Genomic DNA, 20,390 nt, shown 5'->3' with positions numbered 1-20,390 from the left:
CTGTTAACTCATGTGTAAAATAGGGGAAATAAAATTTACCTGCCTCATGAAGGACTGTTGTGAGGATTAAAATGACTTGATATATGTAAGGTTCTTAGCTTAGGGCCTAAAACATGGAAAGCAGTATCTGTAATATTGCTATAACATAGGATAAAAAGTAGCAACTGTGGTGAAATTGAGAAAAGTCCTCCAAGGAATTATTGGGTTGTTCATGTTTGCAAACCACAAACATTCCTCTTCAGTTCATACAAAGTTAAAGATGTAAAAAAAGAATACTTCAAAAGGTCCTATTTACTTGAATGACATGTAAAACTGATGGAGGGGGAGTTTCACCAGCCCGAGCAGCTTGTCCTCTCCTGGGCTCCGCACCTTGTTCCAAGTTTCAATTATCATCACATTGTTCTTAAGCCTTTCCAGGCATTTGGAAGACAGAGAGACAGGAATCACCTGGGGAGAAGAACAGCCGAAAAAAACAAAACAAAACCCCACATTTGAGACAAAGTATTAATTTATACTTTTATTCAACAAGCATTTACTAAAGCCTATTTGTGTGCCAAGCACAGTGCTAGGAGCTGAAGATGTCAAAATAAAACCCACTCTGTTATCCTCGGTCTAAAGCCACAGTCTTGTGTTAGACACAAACACATAAAGGCCAAATACAAAATGGTATGAATTCTCTTGAGGACAAAGCTCATATAGATAGGGCTTCTGGGACACAGGTAGGAAAAGAGGATATTCAGGAAATGCAAGTAGCTGAGCACAGCTGGACGATCTAGTGTGAAGAGAAGAGTGGCCTGAGTTGAGACTGGAGAAGTATAGGTAGTTTTAAAGGGTCTTGCAGTCCAAACTTAGGGTTTGGATTCTATCCTGAAGGCTACGGGTAATCACTGAAAGGCTTTCAGCAGGAGAGTAAAATATTCAGGTTAGTGTTTTAGAAAGATCATTCCTGTTGGTGCACAGAGGAAGAAATGGACAGGGAGAGACAAGAAACAGGACAGTCTGAAGGCTAGGTGGAATGAGAGTGAGGGTCTGAAGGAAAGCAGTGGCAATGGAGTGGAGATAAGAGAATTTATTACAGAGATAATTAAGTTTGCAGCATCTACTGGATTTGGTGAATCTTTATGTAAGAAAGACTCAAGGACAACTTTTAGGTTCTGCTTGGGTTTCTGAGTAAATTATAATATGAATTAGGGCAGACAGGAGGAGGAGGAGGAAGAGATTTGGAGGGAATAATAAATTCAGATTTGAATACATCTGAATTTCTTCTTCCATTTACACATCTTTATTGGATACCTGCAATTTGCCAGGTGATGCGTTAGGTGCCAAGAGGAAAGTGCTTTTGAGATATCCAGGTGGTGACGACCAACAAGCAGTTAGACACAGAGATCTGAAACTACAGGGAAATGCCTGGCCTGAAAGAAGTGTGGATTTTGAAGTCATCTTCACACAACTGAAGCTATGGGAGTAGATGTGGCGACCATGGGGAAAAGAGGGTTGGTTTGGAAGAATGCCAAGGATAGAGTAATGAATAGGAACACTAATAATTAAAAGTAGGAGAGAGGAAGAAGTACTGGGATCACAACTCTTTTCCTAGTTTTCCTACTGGCCCAATGACTGAAAAAAAACAGTTCTTGAGTCAGGAAGAAAATAAGAGGAGAGAGTTATGAAAATCAAGAAAGGAAACAATTTAAGTGATAGCATCAAATTTTACTGAGAAATCAAGTAAGATGAGTACTGAAATCAGTGGAGGAATAAATGAGATTGAGGAAAAATAAATAAATAAAATAAAGAAGGAGAGATTGGAGAAACAGAAAAGAAAGAAGGAAGTTCAACTGATCAAAGCCCTAGAGGAAGCAGAAAGGAACAGAACTCAGAATTCAGGCAAAAGAAACAGTGGGAAACCATATCAACTGAGATAGAATAGAAAGAAATAGACACACAAAAAGTTTTAAAATGTTGGCAATGTCTTTTCCTCTTCCCATACAATAGTGGGATTGGATCTGCATACCAGATAATTATAAAAGTCCCTCCAGTCTGAAAATTCTCGTTTTTTTTTACAATGGAATTATGATTTGGGAAACATACTTCTCTCCCCTCCCCAACTCCTGCCTTCATCCTTAATGCATATGGAATGTTAAGACATGTACAAAGTTACCTGAGAAAAGTTAAAGACTGGTTTTGTTGTGCCCCATGCAATGACAGATCTGGTGACTTCTTCTGTGCTGAAGAGCTTGCAATTTAAATAAACATTGCATGATGGTTGTTTCTCAGATTCTCCAGTAATGAAGTCTTTCCCATCTGGCACCATCAATAGCACATGCAACAGCAAAGCACTTTCTTTTGTTGACACATTTATCTGATTTATCAAATCGTGAGAGGCTGGCACAGCCGTGAAGGTTGAAGGACTTAGTACAACAAGGCTTGGTGACTTCAGGGTGGGGAGCACCAAATTTTGTGTTTTCTTTACAGTTTCTTCATGAATTTGATTTAGGTTCTGTGGATTTTTGGTACAGGTAACATGTTGACTAGGTTCTGGCAGTGTCTTATCTGGACTTGTAAGAGCACAAAGTGGGCTATGTTGGGTGTTGCTACTTAACGTTGTATTGACACCAGCGAAATCCTTGTTATCTATAACAAGCTCCACAGTTACCTATAGAACATAAAAGGAAGAGAGTTAATAGGAATATTTTCTAGAATCAGAATCAGAATTTTGGAGCTAGGAGCAGCATCAGATTGTTAGGATATAAATTAATTCATCCTCAAATACCACAATAGTAGGAACATTAATAGACTGCACATACATCACCTTACCAGGACTACGAAAAGCTAGGCCGATGATTTATTAATAATACAAGATGAGCCTAAAACATCATCTTGTGCCATAAATAAGTAAGTGCTCAGAAGAGAATGGAGACATATTTAAAGGACACAGAATCCAGTTGAAGGGGCTCCCACTGGACAAATCCAGGACAAGCTGAGTTTCAAAATGAAAAATAATAGTAGTGGATTATAACCTTTTTAATAACATAAGAATCCATGAGTCCATACCAATATAAATAAATAAGGGAGAAGGGACAACTCTTCTATATAGTAGAATGCCAAATAATAAATGCACAGGGAATGATGGAGTGAATGGTGAAGTTAGAAAATCATATTCTTCCAAATATCATAGTAATAAGTGATTCAGATAAACCCCAAATAGAGGACATTCTACAAAGTAACTGGCCTTACTTTTCAAAAATATCAAAGTACTAAAAGACGAAGAAGGGCGGCAGAACTGTTCTAGGCTGAAGGAGATTAGAGATGACATTTAAATGCAATGGGTGTTTGCTTCTTGAGTCTAAGATACAAATCCGTGTAGTATTTCTGACACACTTTCACTTATTAATGACTGTTAATGGCCTATAATCAAACCTTATCCATTAGCTATGCAAATAAGACCATTATGTAAATTGAGGTTAATTAATTGTTTAAAGGTTCATCCCTTCTTCAGAATTAGCTACCCTATGATCTTTAGCTCTATGACATATCATATGAATAAAGGTAATAAAATAAATTTAATTCATTAAAAATAAATAAATAAATGCAATGCATGATCCTGGACTGGAAAAAAAATGCTACAAAGGGAAGTATTGGCATAGTTGGTGAAATTTGAGTATGGACTACAGACAGAATATACTATTGCTGTTAAATTGATCTTTATAACTGTACAGCATTATGTATAACGTTGCCTTTGTTCTTAGAAAATACACACAAGAAATTAGGAAGAAAGAGGTTTAATGTCTGTAACGTATTCTCAAACAGTTCAGAAAGAAATTGTGTGTGTATGTGTATAGAGAGAGAGTGGGGAGGGAGACAAAAAGAGAGAGAGAAAGAGACAGAAGAGGTAGATAATTATAAAGCAAATATGACAAATAATTGCTGAGTCCAGGTAAAGGGTATATGAGTTCTTTGTAGTATTTTTGCAATTTTTCTTTAAGTTTGAAGTTATTTTTAAAAGTTTAAAATGTTAAAAAGTAAAAAAGGATGTGGGATAAATGATGAAGAATGTAAGTGGTCACTATTACGAGACTTAATTACTAGAGATAAAGGGGACTTGCAGCTCCTTTTATTTAAAACCCACAGCAAAGTTCTTTTGCTCTATTGAATATAGACAGCAATCTATTTAGAACAGTACTTCTCTCAACAAAGCCAGGACAGAAACAATTTCCAGTCCATCAACTCTATTTATTACCCCTTTCTGATTATAAACCTTGCAGTCTAGAATGAACTAGGAAAGCAAGAAATAAAACTTTGGTAGTGGAAGAATAATGTGATGTTAATTTTTTGCAATGGTAGTCGAACAAGTTTTTAAAATTAAATGGTATCTATTACTAAGAAGGCCAGGAAGAGGGCAGAGAGGGCTTCCAAGAAGAGGAAGCAGCATGAAAATCAAGAACAAAAGCATGGATGCATAACCCAGCACAATACTTTAGCAATTCTTTACATAGTTTGACATGGCTATTGGTAGGGAAGCTGGAACAGAGAAAGCTGCAGTGGTCAGCTGGGGTCATATGGTATGCCCTGTATTTTATCCTCTGGGTGATGAGGAGTCATGGAAATGTTTTATGTATGGCTGTGATGATTTCAAAAGCTCGCCAGTACAACAGGACAAAGCTATAGTGAAGCCACACATTCAAATTCTTCCACCTAACGGGAATGTAAATTGGTGCAGCCACTGTGAAAAACAGTATGGAGGTTTCCCAAAAAACTAAAAATAGAACTACCATATGAATGAGCAATTCCACTCCTGGGTATATATATGAAAGAAACAAAAACACTAATTCAAAAAGATACATGCACCCCAATGATACCAGCATTATTTACAACTGCCAAGATATGGAAGAAACCTAAGTGTCCATCAACAGATGAATGAATAAAGATGACGTTGTACTTATACAATGCAATACTATTCAGTCATAAAAAAGAATAAAAGTTTTGCCATTTGCAACAACATGGATGGACTTACGGGTATTATGCTAAGTGAAACAAGTCAGACAGAGAAAGACAAATACTGCATCACTTATACATGGACTCTAAAAATACAACAAACTAGTGAATATAACAAAAAAGAAACAGACTCACAGATATACAGAACTACTTAGTGGTTACCAGTGGGGAGAGGGAAGTGGGAAGGAGCAATACAGAAGTAGCAGATTAAGAGATATAAACTATTATGTATAAAATATGCAACAAAGATACATTGTACAACACAGGGAATATACCCAATATTTTATAACTATAAATGGAGATAATCTTTAAAAATTGTGAATCACTGTATTGTACACCTGTAACTTATATAATATTGTACATCAACTATACTTCAATTAAAAGAAAATGATTAGGGCAAGCTCTAAAAAAAAAATTCTTCCACCTAAGAAACTGATGCTTCTGAATAAAGAACCCTCTCTCCGATGAATTACACATAGCATTCATCCCACCACACACAAACTCAGCCACTTCTCTCCTTGTTCACTGCCACTACTCTAGTCCAAACTATCAATCATTTCTTTTCTGGACGAACGCAACATTTTCCCTCCTGCACCCTACAATATTCTCTACCCAGTAATCTTTTAAAATGTAAATCAGATGTCACTTCCATGCTTCAATGTCCTTTCTTGGCTCTTAGGATAAAAGCTAAACCTTTTACTCTGACCTACAAAGGTCTGAGCGACATGGCTCCCGCCTGCCTGTCCAATCTCCCTTTTGGCTCACTATCCTGTGGCAACATTCTGCCCCTTGATGAAGTGAAGCCCGTTCTCACTTTAGGGCCTTTGCATGTGCCATTCTTTTCTCTGGAACGATCTTTCCTGTGCTTTTTACTTGGTGGCCTCTTCCTCTCATTCTTCAAATCTCACCTTAAATGTCACCTCCTTAGAGAGACCTTCCCATCTCCTACTTCCTCCCAGGTACTTACTATCACATTGTACCATTTAGTTCCTTCCCAGCAGTTTTTTTTTTTTATTATACACGTGAAATAAATTCATTCATTTACTTATTTTTATTTTTTATTAATTAATTAATTAATTAATTTTATTTTTGGCTGCACTGGGTCTTCATCACTGTGTGTGGGCTCTCTCCAGTTGCAGCCAACGGGGGCTACTCCTTATTGCGGTGCGCAGGCCTCTCATTATGGTGGCTTCTCTTGTTGCGGAGCACGGGCTCTAGGCGCGAGGGCCTCAGTAGCCGTGGCACGGAGGCTCAGCAGTTGTGGCTCACAGGCTCTAGAGCGCAGGCTCAGCAGCTGTGGCACACGGGCCTAGTTGCTCCACGGCTTGTGGGATCCTCCGGGACCAGGGCTCGAACCCGTGTCCCCTGTATTGACAGGCAGATTCCCAACCACTGAGCCACCAGGGAAGCCCCCTTCCCAGCACTTTTGTTGTCCTGTTTTAATATAAGCTGCAAGAGCAAAGATGCTGATTTTCTTGTTCACTGCTATAATCTCAGGGCCAGCCAGTAACACATGCTCCATAAATACTTGACTACCTGAATGTGAATCTACATACCTTGAGGGGGCCAAGTGGAGTCTGACCATTTTCCTGTTGCACTGGAAGCTGGTCACTGAAAGAAAGCAGCTCAGACTGAATGACAGATCTCAAAGGTAGTGATGCAGATCCAATGACTTCAGGCTGAGAAAAGAAGGAAAGAAAAAGTTTAGGTTAAAGTAAAGAGAAGCCACAAGGGACTTTAATTGAAGTGACAACATATGATGATTTATAAAGGAATCCATGCTTTATGAAGTCAGTAGCTTAATTATTTGACTGAGGCAACTCTAAGTGGGAGCCCATATTCTGTCATTTTGTTCTCCCTTCTGGGTTTTACCAATTCTCCCTGGAAGATTAGAGAGGGTTTCATGAGTCACAAAGAGGTCAGAAGATTATCTTTTTATATTTTTAAGAGTTAGTTCTTACAAAAAATGTTCAACTTCACGCTTAAAAATAAAAAGTGCAATTAAGATGATGCAAATGTTTGCCATTAAAGCTGGGAGAATTATAAAACATGCCCGATGCTATCAAGGCTATGGAGAAACAGGGGCTGTCATATGCCTGAAGTTGGGAATATAAACTGGCAACATACTTCTGGACAGGAAATTTAGCAATAAATATAAAAAGCTTTTAATATTCATACTCTTTTGCCCAGTAATTTCACTTTTGGAAATTTATACTGAAGAAATAATAAATAATACATAAGAAGCTTATATACAATGTATATTTTAAAAGTTAACAATGAGAAATAACTATATGTTCAAAATCAGGAATTATTAATTATAGCACATTCCTAGAATGGAATAATATATAGCTATTAAAATGATGTTTACTAAAATTTGAAATAATATGAAAATATTCGTAATGTTTATTAGAAATAGGGTATTAAATTATATATAGTAAACCTTCACATATTTATAAAATTACGTGGAAAAGATTTACATTTTTGAAAAAAATGAATAAAAATCCTCAAGACAATGTTAAATTAAAAAAAAGCAGGATAAAAATTGCATATAAAATTATCCTAATACTGTCAAAGATTTACATATATAATGTATTCATTTGAAAAAGATAAAAGAGATACACATAGATATTAACAATAGTTATTTCTCGGTGATAAGATTATAGGTGATTTTTGTGTTTTAAAAATATTTTTCTATTAAAAACATGTATAATTCTTTTATAATTAGAAAAAAGCCTTAACTACGTGATTCAATGCAAATATACTGAAATGCTTATAGAGGTTGTCTTGAGGTTGTGAAATGATGTGTTTTTCCTTCTCTTCCTATTTTGCTGTATTTTCCAAAATGAACTTGTATTATTTAGATCTCCTGAAAATACAAACAAAAAGTAAACAAGATGCATTCCTCATACTATCCATACCAAAGAGGAGGTCAAAGATTATAAAAACTACTCTTTTAATTGAAGGAAGTAAAAACTGCTCATGACATAGTTTGATTTCTGTTGTACCAGTTGCAAGTGGATTTTATAAACTTGGAATTAGCTGATAAAACTGCTACCCACATTATATTATTTTGGATATGGGATGGATAACTTATGTATTTTGTCTGAAAAAAGAAAGTAGAGCCTCAAATTAAGGCTACTATCCTGTATCAATCCAAACCCTCTATAGCAGGGAGCATAGTAAAGAGGTTAAGAACTTAGGATCTAAAGACTTGGGATAGAGTCCTGGCTTTGTCTTTTATTAGCTTGGGTGATCTTAGACAAGTTACTTCACTAAATCTTGGTTTTTTTCATCTGTAGATTGAAGATAATAAGGTATCTAATTCACAAATTGTTTTAATGATTAAATTTGATAGTGTTGTTCACGTACAGCCTTTAGCATAATATCTAGCCTATAACAAATATCAAATAGAAATTTAAAATTATAATAATAAACAATAATCATAAGTATTAATATCATTTGAGCCTGGAGAATTTCCCAGTTTAGGTAGGAATATAATTTTAAGTATGCTCCAAATCCCTAGTGTGAATAAATGGTAAGGCAAAGGTCAAAATCACTTGAAGTACCTTTAACTGTGGGGTTTTCTTTGTGTAAATTTGGAAAGTAAGATTGGAATTCCACCAGTGTTCTATCATTGGGCCACCGAACTGTACCGGAAACACAAATCTCTGCTGGAATTTCACCACTGTAAGGAGAACCAGACACATAAGCACATGTCACACCACCCAACTAGAGCCATCTCATCAATCCATGCCTTGATACCACCCACCTTCCTTTCAAATCTAACTAAGATCTCTTTCAGGAATCCAGTCAGTGTAATTTCACAAAAGTGTTAGGGTTATTAGGACTGAAGGAACAGAGACAAAGAGAAAATCCTGGGTACAGCACAGAGAAGATAAGCAGGGCTATGTTGCTCTGCTTTCCTATGAGAAATGAATGTCAAGCATAGGAGCACAGGATGTGTAAAGAGACATACCATACACTTCACTGGGTGTAAGGTATGACCAGTGTTTTAAAAGACAAGTTGATAGGTAATGTAATGAAAGAAGGGGGCTGGCTGGATGTGGGACAATGAGGGATAAATGAAGAGAAGAACTGAATCAAAAACTGTAATAATGAAAATGAGTTTATTTTCTGGCTGAAGACTAGGGGACTTCTCCTGTCACACTTGTACAAGGTTCTAAGTACTGATCTTAGTTTGCAGTGTTAGGCAGAACGGAGTCTGTCTTTTCATAGATGGAAAGGAAGGGGTGTCTGCTGTAATAGCAAGTGTAAATGGGATAAAGTGATGGTAGTATCTGAGTCTGTGCTCACTGCTATGCGGATTTAACAGGTTTAAAAAAAAAAAGGAATTTGGGGCTAGAATCATTTGATATGAATAAGTTCTGTTACTTACTAATGAACCACTTCAGCCACAATTTATCACCTGTAAAATGATCTTCCAGTCCATTCACTTCTAGACCCTTAAAATGGATCTGAAGAACCCACGCAAAAAGGCCCAGTTACAGAGAATCCACTATCTCTGATATTCATTCAAACTGCCCATTTGACCTACTGATCTCTATCCTTGCCATCTTACTTCTTGACTCTTTTTATTTCTTTTGGTACTCATGGACAGGATCTGGGTCTTGCTATCTGGATCCATCCATAGGAACTGTGAACAAAAGGTCTGGGCCCAGCAAGCGCACACCCACTAGACCAGTTTACCTGCTTATCCCACCACGGAAAGAAAAGTAAGACAACACCTACACCTCAGTGGTGTGCTGAGAGGATCAACTGAGGTAACAGATAAAAAAGCACTTTAAAACACTATAAAATCTTTTATGTACAAACAGAACTGTATTTCAACCTGGTGCTACTCAGATTTCTCCTTACTACTTAAGTATGTTTTGGTACTATATTATTGTATTTGTCATATAATTCTCTGTTTCTTAAGCTTATTTTTTTTTAAAGTAAGTTAAGGCAATAATGGAAGAAGAAATTCATGTAAATAAATTGCTAACAATATGCCAAAGAAGACTTTTTTAAAGTGTTGGAAGGGATCCTGAAAATAACTTGTCCATTCCATATTATTGTTAAGAGAGGCCCAGAGATGAAAAGTCATTGTGTCTAGGGTCACACAATTAACTGTGTGGTATAACCAGAACTAGAACTCTTCCAATTCCTGGCTTGATGCTTATTCCACATGTCCCATACTATCTTTCTCAGAAGGACAAAGGGAGAACTCAATCGCTGTGGCCAATAATAATAATAATGCATGAGAAGCAATATAGATTAAGAGCACACGATTTGGAATCAAAAAGGTTCTAGTTCAAATTCTAGTTCTACCATAAACCAGTTGTGTTATCTTAGACAAGTTACTTAACTGATTTATGCCTCAGCTTCCTCTTTCTTCATCTGTGTGTGTGTGTGTGTGTGTGTGTATGTGTTTTAAAGGATTACATGATTAATATATATAAAACACTGAGTCGAGTTCTTGACACATAATTTAGTGCCCAATAAATGTGAGCTAGTATTAGTTACATACGACTTTAGAGTTTAATGCTTTTACATTCATTATCCCATTTGACTGTCCATTAAGCCCCTGTGTAATACAGGCAGTCCTTGCTTTGTAGATACTATTTTAACTGAAACTCGTGCATATCAGAACTGTGTCCTTGCTGTACCTCAATTTTACAGATGGGGAATCTGAGGCTCAGAGAAGTTTTAAGGAACTCATAAATGTCCTGTAGGTAGAAGGAGGTAGAGGGGGAAGACCTGAGAAAAGAATCCAACATTTCCATTGTAAAGCAATTATACTCCAATAAAGATGTTAAAAAAACAAAAGAATCCAACATTTTTCTTTGCATTGGGGTTTGATAAAAACAGTTTAATTGCATTAAAGCTCCTCAAACACATTGACTTCAGCCAGCAGAATGAAGTATACATTCTCGAATGCTTTTAACAAACCTCCAGAGCACCTTCTGTTGCTATCGATAATTTAAGCATACAGAAAATAAACATATGAAAAATTTTAAATGCCCTAATTCTTCCTTACGGTGATGGGGAAAGTGAAACAATGTACTCTAGTAAAAGAGTATATTAAATTACTTTAGGTGCTGTTTTGAAGGGTAAATAAGTATTTATTTTAAACGCTTGTGCTGGATATACTCACATCAAATGAGAAATGATACATGTGCAAGGTTATTCACTGAAGCACTGTCTTTAATAGAGAAATATTGAAAACAACTTAAATATTAAAAGTTGAAAATATTACAGCAAGTCCAAAAAGCCAGTCACAAATATCACATATTATATGATTCCATTTATATGAAATGTCCAGGACGGGAAAATTGAGAGAGACAGAAAGTAGATTAGGAGTTGCTTAGTGAAAGGGGGCAAAGAGAGAATTGAGGAAAGAATGCTAATAAGTATGGGATTTCTTTCAGGGGGGATGAAAATGTTCTAAAATTAGATTGTGGTGATGGTTACACAACCTATAAATATATTAAAAATCATTGAGTTGTATACTTCAAATGGGTGAATTGTATGGTATGTGAATTATACCTTGATAAAGCTATTTTTAAAAAGGGAAGAAAAGAAAAACGTCAATAGTTGAAAGAACATGATCTAAGCATCAGGAGTTCTGAGTTACAGTTTCAGCTATGTCACTGCCTTTCTGCCTTGCATCAGAATAGTCATAGGACCTCTGGGCCAGTTTCCTCACTTGTAAAGTAAAGGAATTAGATTCACTTCAAAATTCTTTCTGCCTCTAAGGTTCTACGATAATACAGGAGTATATGAATAATTAGGGATTCAAAAATTCTTCCAAAGCCAAAATATCTAAGGAGCAGAAATCAAGTTCTCTCTTACTTCCATCTGTAATTTTACTGGATGCGAGTCGAACCACCTCAGTGATCAAAGCTGTCTTTGTCAATCCATTTTTGGAAAAGCCCACAGGAAAGTGATATTCCACAAAGAAGGTGCTAAAAAATCAAAACAAGAAAAGTAATTAAAAAACAAACCAAATAATAAACCTATTTTCTCTCTGATAAATCCTACATATCTTTCAAGGTCCTATTTTTAGAACCTCAGGTCCTCAGAGGACCGACCTGCTCTTTTCAAAGCCTTCACCAGTTTTGCGTTCCCACAGCACTTTTCATATAGAACATCTCTTTTGGCCCCTAAAGCCCTATCATATTGGGTTGGCCAAAGAGTTCCTTCAGGCTTTTCTGTAACATCTTACAAAAACCCGAACGGGGCTTCCCTGGTGGCGCAGTGGTTGAGAATCTGCCTGCCAATGCAGGGAACACGGGTTCGAGCCCTGGTCTGGGAGGATCCCGCATGCCGCGGAGCAGCTAGGCCCGTGAGCCACAATTACTGAGCCTGCGCGTCTGGAGCTTGTGCTCCGCAACAAGAGAGGCCGCGATAGTGAGAGGCCCCGCGCACCGCGATGAAGAGTGGCCCCCACTTGCCACGGCTAGAGAGAGCCCTCGCACAGAGACGAAGACCCAACACAGCCATAAATAAATAAAATAAATAAAATAGTGTTAAAAAAAAAAAAAAAAAGACCTTCATATAAAAAAAAACCCCGAACGAACTTTTTGGCCAACCAACAGATAGCCATTTAAATGTTTCTCTCTCCTGCTGACTGTAAGGCATGGAAGAATGGAGCCTCGGTCTTAATTTTCTTTATTCTCATACTTTTAACGCTTGGGACCTAGTGGGGGATTCACTACATTTTTGTTGATTGAATAAAGCATATGAAAGCACTTTACAAATCATAAAGTACTACGTAATTATTTATTATTACTACCAGACACACTTTCCAGAAATGTCAAATTTAGTTTTCCCATGTTAGAGACATACCGTTTTTTTGTTGTCAGCTTAGGTGGTCTCCCAGGAAAGCTTTTTTTGCCAGGCGTCTCCTGAGGACTATCTGGAGGAACTCCCATTGTTTCAATGATGATTCTGACTGAATGTGTTCTGCCCAGAAGGGCCAGTCTATCCACACTTAGGGTCATCACTTGGGCATCTTCTGGAGTTTCTGATAGCATCTGTTGTTCAATCAAGTTTCTGAAAGGAGTTCATATAGACAGTGAGGAAGATCGTCAGAAGCCAAATATGAAACGATCTAGTTGGTACAGGCAAGAGGAGGAAGGAGGAAAGGCAGCAGGCATCTTAATTCACAAGTTATCAAGGATTGGGAAATGGCTTTAATCATAATTCTGGTCCTAATCTACATGAAAGAAATCTCAAAAAATGTAAAAACAGGGACTTCCCTGGTGGTCCAGTGGTTAAGACTCCACGCTCCCAATGCAGGGGGCCCGCATTTGATCCCTGGTCAGGGAACTAGATCCTGCATGCCGCAACTGAAGATCCCACAGCAAAGATCCCACATGCGGCAACAAAGATCCCGTGTGCCACAACTAAGACCCATGCAGCCAAAAAAAAAAAAAGTAAAGGGCTTCCCTGGTGGCGCAGTGGTTGAGAATCTGCCTGCCAATGCAGGGGACACGGGTTCGAGCCCTGGTCTGGGAAGATCCCACATGCCGCGGAGCAGTTGGGCCCGTGAGCCACAATTACTGAGCCTGCGCGTCTGGAGCCTGTGCCCCGCAACAAGAGAGGCTGCGATAGTGAGAGGCCCGCGCACCGCGATGAAGAGTGGCCCCCGCTTGCCACAACTAAAGAAAGCCCTCGCACAGAAACGAAGACCCAACACAGCCATAAATAAATAAATAAATAAATAAATAAAATTAAAAAAAAAAAAAAAGTAAAAACATTCTTGTAATCCAAAGGCTTATTATCTCCACACAAGTACAGAAACTGATATAACAGAATTAGGTTTTCAACAAGGGATACAGACTTTACTTCAGTTATTCACTACTTTAACATAACTACTATCATCACTTTTGTGTATTCCTTTTCATTTGCTTTCTTTATGCATATTTTCTACATTAAGTGTAACAGAGCATACATACAACTTAGAATTCTGCTTTCTCCCTTAACTATTTTATCACATCCATCTTTTCATGTTACTGCATGTTTAAGGACTGCAATACTTAATGAGTTACTGTAACTCAACCAGTCTGACAGTGTTGGCAAACACAGGTGATTTCACTTGAAGAGATCTTGTGAAAATAATCTTCCTTTGCTTTTGACTCTAAACAAGCATTCATAAAGAGGCTCACCTATTTTTCTTGCCCACCGCCTTCTTCAACTTATGATCATTTGACTCTAGAACCTTAGAAGATCTGGCAAGAGCTTTTGACTGGCTCATTTTTTTAGAAGGGACAACATCATCATCTCCACTGAAGACATCACTGACACTGGTATCAGATTTCTATGGGGGGAAGAAACAAAAAGAGAGGCACTAAAAGATAACTGCTTTGGGGATAGTGGTAATGAAAACATTTCTCTAAAAGTAGTAATCAAAAGAGATAACTGACACCAGGGAGAAAATCCTGTTTCTCCTGGCTATACAAAAATAATATGAAGTTCACAAAAATAACCTACAAGTTCAGTTCAAAGAAAATAAATGAAAATAGATTCTTCTTTCGAATTCTCAATAATAATAACAACCACTATTTATTGACTGCCTTCTATGTATCTGGTACTATGTTAAATGCTGCATGTGTATTTCTAATACTTAGTACATTCCTGTAAGGTGTCCCCATCTCAATTTTTACAAGTGAGAAAATGAAAGCTGAGAGAAGTTAGATAGCTTTGTTTACGATTCACAGCTGTAAATAGTAAAGGCAGATCTTGATCTCCATGAGTTCCAAAGCCTGTATTTCTACCACAGTTTGAGGGAAAATGATGGCACAATATCACCTAACTATATGGGTGCAAAGATTCTACTTTTTTTCAGCACTCTATACTCCTAATGACTCATTCTGCTTTTAATCTTGCTAAGATGAACTGTTTATTATACGTCACAAATTTTCGTAATGGCAGAACTGGTGGGTAAGCCCCCTGTAATTTTATCGTGAGAAAAGGCAGCTGGAACTGACTAATCAGCTCTAACACAAACGCAAAATAAGAAGACAGCGTTACAGTTATTTGGCTCCAATTTTTAAAAAATCTTGCTGTTATAAATGCAGGAGACCAGTCCAAAGTAGTTTTAAGCTTATCACCTCCAACTCCCTTTTTTCAGCATCTCAGGGTGTATAACGTATTGACCTGTCATAAGGGTAACAAATTAATAGTTAAATAGGCATGATCAGAATGTCCTTCTAGGAGGCAATGTAACTTTTCCAAGGTGAAATTACAAAGCTTTTTGCTCTTAATTTTTTCTTTGTTAAGTGGCAGCTTCTAAAAATGGTTTTGACAAGGTGATCAAAAGCTAGATGGGTCCATAGCCTGAAGAAAATTAGAGTAAATATAAACCAGGTTGTTCAAAAGCTCATAATTTCAGGAAACAAAACCACAAGGTAATGCTGAATTTCTAAGCTGTGGATGTTATTCAATATTAAGAACATTAAACACTGACCCCAGGGAAGGACATGAGCATTCTAACTCCCTGGTCTTCCCAGTGCCTCAAGGCCAATTGGTTCACTCCTTCTTCCAGTAAACAAACATTTTCTAAAATTATTTTGTTCAGATAGCATGGGGGATTACTTAGTACCATTCACACATTCATTCGTTTATTCATTAAGAATTCACTGAGTACTCAAATTCTATCAGGCTTTGTTTTACAGGTAATAAAAAGATAATGAAGACATGTTTTTGTTCATGAGGAACTGTATCATACAACATAAGGGCTCTAAGAGAGGTATGTGCAGGATATTGTGGACATTCAGGCAACAAACTCTGCTTAGAGGAGTCTGGGATGGTTTCTTCATAGAGGTGATGAGTTGATTTTTAAAGAATGAAGAGAAGTTTACCAGATGTATAAGGGCATTTCACCATTTAAAGTAGAAGGATCAGTATGAGCAAGAGATATGGGGATGGAAAAAGCTAGACTGTGGAGTGGTGAGACAGTCAGTATGACTGGAGTCTCCAGTGGTTACAGGGCAAAAGTGGGAGATGATGTTAGGGAGGTTAAGTCAAGATCAGATTCTAATGCTATGCTCAAGACTTAGGAGATGGTGTGTTCTAGTGGGAACAACATGGGCTTTTTGCCAGACAGACTAGGGTAAGAATTCTAGTTCTGCCTAATTACTAGTAATTAATGTCTCTAAGCTTTTATTTCATGATATGTAAAAGAGATAACACTATCTCATGGGGCTAGTAAAAGAATTAAATGAAATAATGAACTTAAAACATTTGGCACAGTACTTAATAAATAACAGGTAACGTAAATTCCCTGGCACACAGAAAATGTGTACTAAATGTAAGTTCCCTTTCTCTTTTCTCCTACAGGTAACATAGTTTCAGTGATGACTTTTAAGGTAGAAAGTCATGAAATCCTAACAATTCACAGTATCTTTTAAGTCCATCTCCTCCTTTCCAATCCCACTGCTGCCACTCTCATTCTGGCATGCTCTCTCTCTCTCTCTCTGTCTCACACCTCCAATAACCCAATGGCTTCCTTTCTGCTCCCATTATTCTCCCCTCAGTTGACCTCCTACATCATTGCCAGATTAACATTCCTAGAACACTATTTCAGTCATGTCATTTCCTCCTCACTCGACATTCAAACGCTGTTACAGACTGCTTGCAATGCGCTAGCCTGCCTCGTCAATGTCTCTTCCACACAAATTCTTACCCAGTCAAATTAGATGCCTTGTAGTACACAAACTGCTTCTCTAAGTAGGTCATTCTTTCTATTCCTATTTCATATCGTTTATCTCTCTGAACACTACTTTTCAAGTCTCAGTTAAAATCCCTTATCCCTCATGATGCTTCTTCCTGACAATCTCATGTAAAAGTCCTCCCTGCTTCTTCTGCACCCTGGTCGCCCTCATTGCTTTTCCACTGAGCTAGTTATAAACTACATTGTATTTCAGGTATCTTTGCTGACCTGGAGAAAAAGAAAATAGGGAATATGACAGCAATCTTCACAAATATGATTATTTGTGGAACAGTGAATGAACTCATTTTGTATACACTCTAGAAGATGTTAAACCAATGAACAGAACATACAGCTTGACATAAGAAAGAACTTTGAAAATGCTAAAACTGCTTGAAAAGAGAATGTTCTGTCTTAAGGGTCAGTAGAGGTATTTGTCCGCCATGAGTAGAGGTGTTTCTGGAACCCCTGTATCAGAAAAGATACCAGTCAACGGTGGTTCTGAGAGTATACCTACATTAGCTCTTCCTTGAAAGAGCTCTTAGGAAGTCATATAATATATTAAGATTAGAGGCTTTGGACTCAGGTAAACTTGAATTTGAATCCTGGCTCTAACACTTACTTGTTATGATGTGTCCTTGGACAAAATAATTAATCTTAGTAGGCTTATCTCCTCATCTGTAAAATGAGGATAATACTCTCCTCTTCAGATTGTGATTATAATTAAATAAGGTATGTAAAATGGATAGCTTTCTGTCTGGCAAGTGGTAACATGCCTACACCCACTAATATTATTAATACTCTTGTTCTCCAATTGCTAAAGTTTCAGATTCAGTGACTTACAGGTGCTGTGTAAAACAAGTTCTCCAGGAGACTCTGGTCATACTGAGGGTCATTGGGCTCACTGCTGCAATACACATCACTCCCAGGAGATGGGGAATCTGGAGGAGAGCCTAGCCCATCCCAGTAACGACCTTGGGATAATTCAGCACTGCAGAGATAAGAAAAACAAAGCAGGACTTTAAGTTTCAGCTGAGCTATTCTTTTTTTATTAAACGTTCTGAAGTTCTAAACATGGAAGAAAATATGTTAAACAGAAGACTTACATTAAACAGAAGATTATCTGATAAATAGTTTCATACTATATTCCCCCTCCTCTGGGGTGTCAACAGCTAGCATTCAAAAAATACACTACTGACAGAGATTGTGATCTCATTCATTTATTTAACAAACATTTTACTGGGTAACTATTATGTGCCAGGCATGGTGTTAGGTCCTGAATGCTACAGAGATGGCTAACCTAACTTGTTCTACTCTTGTGCTGCTTATGGTCTAGTAGGGTGGAAAAAAGACAAAGAATTAACTATAATTCAATGAGTTAAATGTTATATACTGTTTTTGTGAAGAATGTCTAATTCATAAATATGCCTTCTATTAAGCAAAAATATGTGTATTTAGGTTAATTATGGCAAGATTTGTTCTATGTGGGATAGAGAAATAAGTAAAACAGATACTCTACTTATAAAGAGTTTGTAAACTAACAAACATAAGCATACAAATATGTGTATATTTCATTCATTTTTGTTTCTCCTATAGTAACTAGCACTTAATGAACATCTGTAAATGAACTTACTGATTCTTAATGAACATGTTATTAATAATAAAAACAATATTTATTAAGTACTTAATATGTGCCAAACACTGTGCTAAGCATTTCAATTATTCTTTCAACTTTGCTTCCCTTTCAAGCTAGCTACTATACTTTTTTTCCCTTCTGTAGTTTCCCAATAATACGTGATCACTACCTTCAAATTAGATCGTGTTCCTATAATTTTTGGAACAAAGAAATGCTCAACAAATAGATGCTCAATAAATGTTCCTTTCTTCACCTTTCCTTAATCTATAGCAGAGTTTCTCAACCTTAGCACTACTGACATGTTGGGTCAGATAATTCATTGTCACTGGGAGCTACCCTGTGCATTTTTGATCCCTGGACCCTACTCATCAGAAGCCAGTAGCACTCCTCCAGGTGTGACAACCCAAAGTATCTCCAGACATTACCAAATGTCTCATGGGGTAGGGGTAGGGGAGAACTGCCCTCCAGTTGAGAACCACTGATCTATAGTAATCTCTCTCTCAAAGGTCAAGAACAACTTCCTAACTGCCAAAATCCAACTAACAACTTCCCAATCCACACAGCTTCTCTGCAGCTTGTGAGCACTGCTCCTTTTTGAAGCTCTACTTCTTGGTATTCTACACAATTCTCATTTGCCACTTATGGTTCCCCTTCCCAGCGCCCTCCCCAGCACACCCCCCTCCACCAGTTGCTTTTCTCCCCTCTTTGCACACCCTTAAATTTATGAATTCTGTTCAGTATATAGTCCTCTACCTTCCCCCCCCCCAAATTAACATTTCTTTGAATTTATTCTTCTGTCTTTGACACAGAAAAAGGTATGCCATTTCCCTCCATGCAATATTTAGGACATACTTATAACCAGAAACGGGGAGAGGTCAGAGATATTTTGCACATGCCAGAGGCCTGGGGTTCCTGTTGGGAGGGCAGGAGATATAAAAGTAAAAGAAAAAGGGGGGGGGGGGTTGGAATTTGCCTGTATTCTTTGGCTACAAGACAAGTCCATTCTCAGAACTTCCTTCTTTTTCTTTTTAATCATGTTTTAATCAAAGAACACATGTACCTATTTTATATTTTTATTTAAAAAAAAATTTATTTATTTTGGCTACGCCGGGTCTTAGTCTGCAGCATGCGGGCTTCTTTGTTGCGGCATACACACGGGATCTAGTTCCCTGACCAGGGATTGAACCCGGGCCCCCTGCATTGGGAGCCCCGAGTCTTACCCACTGGACCACCAGGAAGTCCCTACACGTACCTATTTTAAAAGTCAAATAGGACTACCAAGACATAATGAAAATCAGTAGCTGCCTGCCTCCTTAGAATCACTTTCAACTCCTTAAGATGTTTCTTCTGGTATTTACCTTCATATTTCTAAGTAACACATGTGTACTGCTATTTTCTGATTTTTCACTTTTCTAAATGATTTATGGACTTTCTAGTATGAAAAATGAAAGATCCACTCTCTTATACCATTATTCTTGGAAACGGATATCCCTTTCCCCCATCTTCTCAATTTATATTACAATTTTTTGTTGTTAATCTTCAGGGTTAACATCATATCAGAGCCAAATATAATTTACTATACTTTCTTTACAACTTCTAGTTTTCCTTGTTTTAATAACTGTCTTAATTTTCATTTACTTAGTTTTCTACGTGCCTATTACTATTTCATTATTGAACTCTCCAAGAGAATGGACAGATTTCCTCTCATTCTGCTCAAACACAGGAGAAATGTGTTTCCACCTACCCTTTCCCCTCCTTGGAAATATCCCTACTGAAGCCCTGTCCTGCTTCCATAAGAAGTGTTTGCTCTCTAAATATGACACAGGCCATAAAGCTCCTTTTCTCTTTCTTCTCTGTTACATCCCCTACTTCTTGGACTCCATGCCTTGCTCTTTATTCCTATATTCTCTCTGTTGTAGAGAATACCCTATGGTTCCCTGAGAACTAGTGCAAGAGAGGCAATCTTTCGAGTCCCTGCATGTATGAAGATATTTTTACTCTACCCTCACACATGATTGATTGGAAACGGAATTTGAGGTCAACAATTAAGAA

The 20,390-nt window shown here is 37.5% G+C and overlaps 1 protein-coding gene across 1 annotated transcript in view; it reads right to left on the bottom strand.

The window, feature by feature from the left end:
* The window catches only part of C2CD3 (C2 domain containing 3 centriole elongation regulator), a 125,838-nt gene that overhangs the window by 65,963 nt on the left and 39,485 nt on the right, over nucleotides 1-20,390 (bottom strand). Inside the window, exons 8-15 of the mRNA XM_059930825.1 lie at nucleotides 17,546-17,693; nucleotides 14,160-14,311; nucleotides 12,838-13,044; nucleotides 11,842-11,954; nucleotides 8,556-8,674; nucleotides 6,546-6,668; nucleotides 2,156-2,650; nucleotides 296-447 (exon numbers count right to left, since the gene is read on the bottom strand). Coding sequence (XP_059786808.1) covers nucleotides 296-447; nucleotides 2,156-2,650; nucleotides 6,546-6,668; nucleotides 8,556-8,674; nucleotides 11,842-11,954; nucleotides 12,838-13,044; nucleotides 14,160-14,311; nucleotides 17,546-17,693 — 1,509 coding nt within the window. The remainder of the gene's footprint in view (nucleotides 1-295; nucleotides 448-2,155; nucleotides 2,651-6,545; nucleotides 6,669-8,555; nucleotides 8,675-11,841; nucleotides 11,955-12,837; nucleotides 13,045-14,159; nucleotides 14,312-17,545; nucleotides 17,694-20,390) is intronic.

Source organism: Balaenoptera ricei, chromosome 8 (assembly GCF_028023285.1).
Source record: "Balaenoptera ricei isolate mBalRic1 chromosome 8, mBalRic1.hap2, whole genome shotgun sequence".
NCBI classification, from domain to species: Eukaryota; Metazoa; Chordata; class Mammalia; order Artiodactyla; family Balaenopteridae; genus Balaenoptera; species Balaenoptera ricei.
Note: the sequence above shows the minus strand (reverse complement) of the source record. Positions and strands in the feature narration are given on the sequence as shown.